Below are 9,073 nucleotides of genomic sequence, written 5' to 3' on the forward strand. Positions count from 1 at the left end.
TCCCAGTCTCCTCTGGGCTGTGACATTTCTCAGACGTCCCTGGGTTTTGATACCTTGAAAGTTTTGAGGAGGACTGGTCAGGTATTTTGTCCCTCAATTTGTTTGTCTGTTCGTTTTCTGATGTTTTCTTATGGTTGGTCTGGAGTTATGGGGTTTGGGGTGGAAGATCCAGACAGAGATAAAAATGCCATTCTCCTCAGGTCACATCAAGGATACACACCATCAACGGGACTTATGACAAACGATTTTACCCTTGATCACATGGCCAGTATCGTCTTTTTTTTGTGTGTGGCTGCATTGGGTCTTCGTTGCGTGCGGGCTGCTGTAGTTGTGGCACGGGGGCTCAGTAGTTCTGGCTCCCAGGATCTAGAGCGCAGGCTCAGTAGTTGTGGCCCATGGGTTTAGTTGATCCGCGGCACCTGGGATCTTCCCGGACCAGGGCTTGAACCTGTGTCCCCTGCATTGGCAGGCGGATTCTTTTCTTTTTTTCTTTTGCAACCCAAACTTTAATCCCAAGGATTCTCACAAAACATATTACAAATGACAGCATGAAAAAAAAATTGCACAGTAACTCAAAGTTCAGCTCTACAATATACTCTTAATCTGGCAGGACATTGGTATCCTGATAATCTCAAATTTCCAAAAAATATTACAAAGAGCTATGTATTCATGTACAGCAATCACAGAGGGGACTTATGACCTAACTCAAAGGTAAACCAACTTCCTTGAAACTTCTTAGATTCTAAACTCCCTGGACAACCTCTTGTCCAGTGTGAAGACTAGTGGAATTTCTAAACCTCTAATCTAGGGTAAGGGTGCGGCTTTCATTTTTACCTGCTGGCTTGTGTTCACAGCACCTTTTAAAGACTGCTTGCTTAACTACAGCTGCATACCATATCCCAGCTACAGAAAGCCTTTTCAATGTTTGCCAGTGTTGTTTCCATAATAGTAAACATCACACTTTAGGTGGGCAGGAGTTAGAGTTTTATTATCAGTCTAGGCAAGACCAAAAATTCAAAGCAAATTCAATTTTGCCTAAGGGAACATTGTAAGGTAACAATTCTTCACATTACATGCCTCATATGACCCATTTCAAACCAGAGAGATTGACACCTTTATGTGTCACTGGGTCAAGAGACAAACAAATGTGAACAGCTAAAACATTTAAAAAGTGCACCAAGCGTCGCAAGTCTCAAACAAAACTTGAATTTTCTGTACATACTCTTGCCAAATGAAGTTATTGCCTGTACACCACTCCTCTTGCAAAGTGGTCTTCTATTTCCTTTCATTTGGCCTAGATCGGCTAGGAGACATAGAGAAAGATCGGGACGGCTTGTGATTTCTCTCCTGGGACAGTGATCTCTCTCTTCTCCTATATCTAGAAAGGGACCTGCTCTGGCTGACGGAGAAGGCTCTCCATCTCGGAGATGTGTGGGAGGTGGAGGACTCCTCCTCCGATAATCATCTCGAGGGCGACGACCCCAAGAAGGAGGCGGTCACGATTTCGACTTCTCTTTTCCCCATTCGACAGGTCCACTCTTACTCGGCAGCCACATAGTCTTCTCCCATCCAGTTCTCGGACAGCATCGGCTGCATCTCGGGGATCTTCACGTTCAACAAGAGCGAAGCCGGGAGGGTTTTTAGCAACCCACACACTTCCATAAGAGTGTCCATAATAGCCTAAAGCTCGTTCCGATTCAGCCTTGTTACCACTGTTTCCAAGATTCCCTACATAAACTTGACAGTCCAAGGGACAGGAATCACGATGCAAGGCCCTCGTGGCTCCTGGGTTTCACGGGCCACAGGGTGGTCCCGGGCCTCTATAATCTGGCAGCTGAATCTGCTCGCGTAAGTTGTCCTGTGGGGATGCTTTGCCCCCTATGTGTCCAGCCCGGGGCCCTGCTGTCTTGGCCCGGCCTCCCGGGTGAGAAGGTGAACCCCAGCTCCCTGGAGCAGACACTCAGAGCCCTGGTGATCGGACTCATGGCTGACGGGGCTGGAGTGGCGGCTGGACATGTGTGGCCAGCCTGGTGGTGTTTGGCCCCGTCTGCAGTTCCCGTTCCAGCTGAGAAAGAGCCTCCCTGTGCTATTTTCTCCTGGTTGTGTAAGGATCCCCGGTGTCATTTGACAGAAATGTAGATGGTGTGTTCTTTCTCTCTTTTCTCCCTGCTTCCTCTCCTCCCTCTCTGCCTCCCTCTCTCCCTGTCCCTCTTTCCCTGTTCTGCTCTCCCTCTACCTCTTTCCCTCTCCCTCTCTCTCTCCATCTGACTCTCCCTCTCCCCCCTCCCTCTCCCTCCCTCTCCCTATCTCTCTTTCCTCTCCCTCTCTCCCTCTTCCCTCTCGCTCTCCCTCTCCCTCCTCCCTCTGCCTCTCCCTCTTCCCTCTCCCTCTCTCCCTCTGCCTCTTTCCTCTCCCTGTTTCCTCTCCCCGTTTCCTCTCCCTGTTTCCTCTCTGTTTCCTCTCCCTCTTCCCTTTCCTCTCTCCCTCTCCCTCCCTCCCTCCCTCTCTCCCTGTGCCTGTTTCCCTGTCCTTGTTTCCTTGTTCCGCTGTGCCTCTACCTCTTTCCCTCTCCCTCCCTCCCTCTCCCTCTCTCTCCCTCTCCCTCCACCTCCTTCCCCCTCTGGAGAGGGAAGGAGGTGGAGGGAGAGGGAGAGAGAGCAGGAGAGGGAGGGGGAGAGGGAGAGAAAGGGGGGAGAGGGAGAGAGGGATAGAGGGAGGGAGGGAAAGACATCTCTCCCTTCCTCCCTCTATCTCTCTCTCCCTCCCTCTCTCCCGCTCCCTCCCCCCTCCCTCTCCCTCTAACTTTCCCTCTCCCTCCGTCTCTCCATCTCCCTCACTCCCTCCCAGAGAGGGAGAGATGAGATGGAGGGAGAGGCAGAGACAAGGGAGAGGGAGAGAGGGAGAGGGAGAGGTAGGGGGAAGAGAGGGAGAGAGAGAGAGGTCTCTTCCTCCCTCCCTCTCCCTCTCTCCTCCTTCTCTCCCTCTCTCCCTCATCCTCTCTCCCTCTCCCTCCCTCCATCACTTTCCCTCCTTCTCACTCTCCCTCCCTCTCCCTCTCCCTCTCTCCCTCCCAGAGAGGGAGAGACAGAGGGAGAGGGAGAGGGGGACAGGGAAAGAGAGACAGGGATGGAGGGAGGGAGAGAGGGAGGCAGAGAGGGACGGGGTGGAGGGAGGCAGAGAGGGACAGGGGTGGAGGGAGGGAGAGAGGGAGGGAGAGAGGGACAGGGAGAGAGGGACAGGGAAAGAGAGACAGGGGTGGAGGGAGGGAGAGAGGGAGGCAGAGAGGGACAGGGAGAGAGGGAGAGGGAGAGAGGGACAGGGAAAGAGAGACAGGGATGGAGGGAGGGAGAGAGGGACAGGGCAAGAGGGACAGGGAGAGAGGGAGGGAGAGAGGCAGAGGGAGAGATGGAGGGAGAGGCAGGGAGGTAGAGGGAGGGAGGGAGGGAGACAGGGAGACAGACAGGGAGACAGGGAGAAGGGCTGATGGGGGCTCCCTCCGCCTCCCATGCTCTCCCCACTGCTTTCTCTTTTTTCTGCTTCAACAAACACCAGGTGCCTTTTAGATCAGCCCTGAAGTCAACGTTGATGCTTGGACGGCCTGACCTCCCCGCTGCCTTCCAGCCCAGCCCAGGACCACAGCTGGAAGATGAAGTCTGCGGGTCCCTGGGCGGTGGCGGCGGGCTGCACAGACAACTCCTCTGACGCCCAATCTCTCCTCCTTTACGAGGCAGCCGCCAGCTCCCTTCCCTGACTCCCCAACATTTGGGGCTTTTTAAATATGTGTCGATAATGCCATGAGCTACTATTTAACTTTTCCACGAGGACCCATCTCCCAAAATGCAGTGGTTTTCAGGCTTGGCTGCAGTAGACAACCCCCAGGGAAGGGAGAGACATCTGTACCTCCCTCTCTCTCCCTCTCCCTCCGTATCTCCTTCTGGCTCTCTCCCTCTCCCGCTCCCTCTCCCTCTGGGGTGATGCCCGATGAGCTCAGATTCGCAGATGTTCCCCCCATCCCCTCTCTGTGCCTTGCGTGGGGCCTGGGCCTTCTCACTGTGGGCCGGCTACGGCCTTGACATTCAGACATCGGTTCCTGCAAGGACACTTGCGTTTGGTCCATACCGCGTGTGGCTGCAGTCTGGGCTTCTCCCTTTCAGCATCTTCAGTAGATGGGGGCTGTGCACGAGCCCTTCATCTTCCCCGCAGACACCACTGGTGCTTGCTCGGCCTCGCGGGTGATGCGGGGGGCACGGGGGACAGTCTTGTGTCCCCACCTTCTTGGGCTGCAGACAGGCCACGTTGGTCCTGTGGTGACTGGGGGCTCCCAGGAGAACCCCACCGCAGAGCCGGAGAGGTGGCCCCAGAGAAGGAGGCGTACGCCTGGGGCCGGGCCTCACCAGCGAGCCCCGGGCCACCTGCAGCAACAGGCCTCTCGCCGTCCAGGGGCTGGGTGTTCGGGCGCCGTGGGCATGAGCTGCTGTCTGCACGGCAGCCGAGTTTGTATTGTTGAGCCCGGGGAGGCCCCTGGGTGGCTCCTGGAGAGCGTGGCCGCATTTCTTCCTGCCCTTGGCCTTAGAGCTCATCACGGGTCACGCCGTTTCTGGTTCCAAAAGGACCTGTGTTCATAAAGACCACGTGTTAGGACAACACCAAAGTGTCTAGAAATCCGGGCCAGGAGGAGGAGGGAGGGGGATTGGCTGTGCCCGCCAGTGGCCTGAGAGCCCTGGCCGCCCGCAGAGACCTGACCCAGGGCCCGTGGGGAGGGCGTGGCCCACGGTCCCCAGCGCTGGCCGTCTCTGGGTTCCAGGAGAACTGCGCGATCCTCGGGGAGCTGGTGAGGCTGCAGGCTCAGAAGTTCCGCCTGCTGGGGTTCAGCACGCGTGCCGACTCCGTGCTGGAGATGAACATGGCCAAGACCAGCCAGCTGGTGAACACTTTCCTAGGTAAGCCCGCCTCCCCGAGTCCCAGTGGGGACGGGGGTCAGGCGGACCTTCACTGGACGTGGCGCTGCCTGAGACCCCACTGTGTCAGCCCTTGGGGGTCGCCTTCTCCAACCCTTCATTCTGCCTCGAGGGGCGTGGGGTGGGGGGCGGCTGGGGGGGCTGCCACAGGGACATAGCCAAGCCTCTCCCCTCCGCCCGCAGATGAGCTGGCCCAGAAGCTGAAGCCCCTCGGGGAGCAGGAGCGGCCGTGATCCTGGAGCTAAAGAAGGCCGAGTGCCAGAGGCGGGGCCTGCACTTTGACGGGCCCATCAACGTCTAGGACCTGCGCTACTACATGAACCAGGGGGAGGACACGCGCTACCACGAGGACCAGTACCTGCTCAATGAGTCCTTCCCCATGCAGGTGGTCACGCGCGGGAGGCTGGGCATCTCCCAGGAGCTGCTGGGGCTGACCTTCGACCTGGAGAAGGGCGCCAACATGTGTCACGAAGATGTGAGGCTCTACACGGTCCAGGACGCGGCCTCGGGCAAGGTCATCCATCGGCAAGTTCTACCTGGACCTCTACCCTCGGTGCATGCGTGGGGGAACCAGTCGGCCATGGGCCGGGGCTCCTCTGTGGAAGCGGGGCATCACCCGCGTCCCTCCCCAGGGAAGGGAGGTCCGGGCACATGGCCTGCTTTGGCCTGCAGCCGGGCTGCCTGCAGCAGGATGGGAGGCGCCAGATTGCCATCGCGGCCATGGTGGCCAACTTCACCAAGCCTATGCCCAACCCGCCCTCCCTGTTGCAGCATGATGAGCTAGAGACCTACTTCCATGAGTTCTGGCAAGCGATGCACCAGTTCCGCTCCCAGGAGGGTGCGGGCGCGGTGCTGCAGGCAGGGGGCGGGGAGGGCCCAGGCTCTCCCGTGGTCCTCCGGCAGGCCCTGGCCACGGGATTCTTCCGCTGATGTCACCCCGCATGTGGCGACGCCCTCGGTGTCAGCTTCCATCATCAAACCCCACGCACTGGGCGCGTAAACAACGGAAGTGGATGTCCTCGAGATTCTGGAGGCTGGAAGCCCCAGGTCAAGGAGTCAGGACTGGTTCCCTGAATGTTAAATACATGTATTCAAGAGTTGCCTTCAAAAAAGACAAACGACAAGAAAGGCACGTTGCCTGCGAGTCTGGTGACAGGCGGTGATGAGACCCAGAGGGGAGGCTCTGGGGCCGGGAGCGCCGCGCCCTTTGAAGCCCTGGTGCTGCTGCCAGTCTCGGTGGAGGCTCAGCAAGTCCCAGTGACTTCCCCACGGGGGTGGTCCCCAGCTGAGAGTCTGGGCCCAGGACCCCGTGCTCGTTCAGTCTCCCTGCGGTCAGCCCTTCGTCCTGAGAGCGATGCTCTCACAGGCTGCACCGGAGCGCGTGGGGACACCTTACTGAGCTGTGCAGCCGTCACTACTGCCCTGTTTTGGAACATTTCCCTCACCCCAGAAATGTCCCTCACGCCCTTAGTTACCATTCCCTCCCCTCCCCTGCCCCTGACAACCAGGAACCCACTCTGACTCTGTGGATCTACCTGTTCTGGACGTTTCCCCTCAGTGGGGTCACACCCTGTGTGTCCTTCTGTGTCTGACTTCTCTCGCTGAGCATCGTGTTCTCAGGGTGCATCCACGTGGCAGCGAATGTCAGGGCTTCACACCTTTGCGTGGCTGAGGGACGGAAAACAGACAAACGAAAAGAAAGGCACGTTGCCTGCCAGTCTGGTGACAGCCGGTGATGAGAACCAGAGGGAAGGCTCTGGGGCCGGGAGCGCCACGCCCTGTGAGGCCTTGGCGCTGCTGCCAGTCTTGGTGGGGCACGGGCAACGCCGTCCCCCAGGGGCTGCGGGACAAGCTCATCAAGTCCCGGCAGGCCAACCCAGGTGCGGCCGGGCCGAGGGAAGGGAAGGGAGCGCCCGGACCGCCCGGCTGGAAAGCGCAGCCTGGACACAGTGCCAGCCCCCCGTCTCCTTCCGCCCGCCCCCCAGGCCTCTTCAACCTGTGCCAGATCGTCCTGCCAGATGTGGACCAGGCCCTGCACACGCAGACGCCCGCGGACCCGGTGCAGGAGAATGCCCACCTCTGCCAGGAGATCTTCGGGGGCCCAGCCACGCAACGTAGCCAAGCGCTCACCGAGCCCACCTTGGCGGTCGGTTGGCAGCTACTGCCCAGGACAAGAGGATCCTCTGGTGGTGTGTGAAAGGGGACCGACTGACAGGCTCTGGCCGAGGCCCGGTGACCTCTGGCCTCTTCCTGCCTGGGTTCCTGGGCTGGTCCCTCCAGCTGTGGCCCGCCGAGTCCGAGGGTGGGGTGGGCGTATCTGCACGTGCTTTCTGGAGAGCCTGGAAGAGGCAGGAGAGGGCTTCATAGCCCGGACGGAACGCGTCGACGAGGTGTGCCTGCGCGTGTCGGTGCGGACACGCGGTTCACTCCCTCGTGAGCGCTTTCACCCGCGCTCTCCCCGTGCTGGAGGGCGAGCCCTGACTCATCCCTCGGAGCCTCGGGCAGCTGTCCTTGTAAGAGGCTCAGGGGTGAACCCTCGTGAGCTTCAGCAGAAAGTCGGCAAAGATTGATTTGTGTCCCTCCACTGAGTTGCCCGCAAGGTCCCCGTTTTCTAGAAGTGTTGGGCCAATACTCCCTCTAGTGGCAGGGGACTCAGACAGGGCTGCTTTGAGGCCCCCGCTCTGGGGAAGGGGCACGGAGCGGCCAGGGGGCCGGGCAGGAGCCTCTCCGCGTGTGTCCCAGGGACCCACCTGCCTGCAACCTTCGGCCGCCTGGCAGGAAGCTACGACGCCCAGTCCTATGGCTACCTGTGCAGCAAGGTGTACTCCATGGACACGTTCCACACACGCTTCAAGCAGGAGGGCGTCCTGAGTGGCAAGGTGAGAGGCCGGCCTGCCGCGCAGACCAACACGGAGGTCCTTGGCCTGGGCCTAGATGCTCATGCCGCCCGCCTGGACCTGCCAGGCTCTGAGGGCCCTGCCCTGGACCTCCTGCTCCCCTGCCCTTTGTTGAGTCACAGCAGAGGTGGCCACACCCACACCCTCAGTGAAGGGGGTGCTCCACCCTCCTGCAGCCCCGCCCCCTCTCGGCAGGTTGCCATGGACTACAGAAGCTGCATTCTGAGGCCAGGGGGCTCCGAGGATGCCAAGGGCATGGTGACGCTCTTCCTGGGTTGCGACCCCACGCAGGATGCCTTCCTCCTGAGCAAAGGGCTGCAGGTTGAGGGCTGCAAGCCGCCGGCCTGCTGACGGCACGGGGTTTTGCCCACCCAGGCGGGCCCGGTGGCTTGGCGCCCCACCGGGGCGGGGGAGGGGCCACGTGTCCTCCCAGCCCCTGAGTCTCTGGTGGCCGGCCTCGGCCAAACGTCTCCACCTGGACATGTCTGGAGAGTCTGGCGTCAAGGCTCCCCCTTGTTGCACTAATGCAATCCCTTCCTGGGGAGCTTTCCTGCTTACAAAATGGTTCTTTGAAAACGCAGCCATTAATAAAAAGACTCCACTCCTGGTCTCTGCCTGCGGTCCCTTCCACCACAGGAGCGGGATGGGGGCCGTCACACTGGGGGGAGTTCTGACCTTGGTCGGGGATCAGCCCTGGGGCCGTGGTGACGCGTCTGGGTCACTGGGAGACGGCTGAGCTGTGAGGTGAGTTCAGACAGCGATGGTGCCCCGCACCCCAGCTGGGCAGGCTGTCCAGTGAGGGGGTGTCAGTTTCCTGCCGGCCTCTTGCCCATCACTGTTTGGCATCTCGGGGGCTGTGATTGGCTGCAGCCGGTTCTGGCGGTGGGCACAGCTGCGGGAAGCCCGGCTGTGGCTGTCCCTCTCCCCGAGTCCTGTCCTCCTGCTCACGGCCGGCCGGCTGGCTCCCTCCGCTCATCGGCAGCTGCTGAAGTCTGGACCACAGCAAGGGGCCGCCTTCCTGGGTCCTAGCGATTCTTCCCAAAGGCCTTAGGGATGCGGTTTGGTGGCAGTAGGAATTCAGAGAGGGTGCTGCCCCACTGGAGCGCTAGGGTGGCTCTGGACCGTCCCGTGTGTCCTTCCCTGGCCTTTGAGCTCCTCAGGAGCCCTGCCTCCGGCCCTTCGCCCCCACAAAGGACGCCAGGCAGCGGAGCGAGGGCG

The 9,073-nt window shown here is 59.8% G+C and overlaps 1 protein-coding gene across 1 annotated transcript; it reads left to right on the forward strand.

The window, feature by feature from the left end:
• The first annotated feature begins 261 nt into the window (after positions 1-261).
• On the forward strand, positions 262-8,206 carry LOC130707221 (thimet oligopeptidase-like). The gene is given in 13 exon segments (XM_057540444.1): positions 262-268; positions 1,383-1,531; positions 1,891-2,016; positions 4,287-4,493; positions 4,640-4,940; positions 5,142-5,183; positions 5,186-5,475; positions 5,477-5,511; positions 5,591-5,857; positions 6,705-6,838; positions 6,944-7,072; positions 7,701-7,837; positions 8,051-8,206. Coding segments are annotated over 13 exon segments (1,980 nt in total).
• The last annotated feature ends 867 nt before the right edge of the window (positions 8,207-9,073 follow it).

This window comes from Balaenoptera acutorostrata, chromosome 2 (assembly GCF_949987535.1).
Source record: "Balaenoptera acutorostrata chromosome 2, mBalAcu1.1, whole genome shotgun sequence".
Taxonomy (NCBI): domain Eukaryota; kingdom Metazoa; phylum Chordata; class Mammalia; order Artiodactyla; family Balaenopteridae; genus Balaenoptera; species Balaenoptera acutorostrata.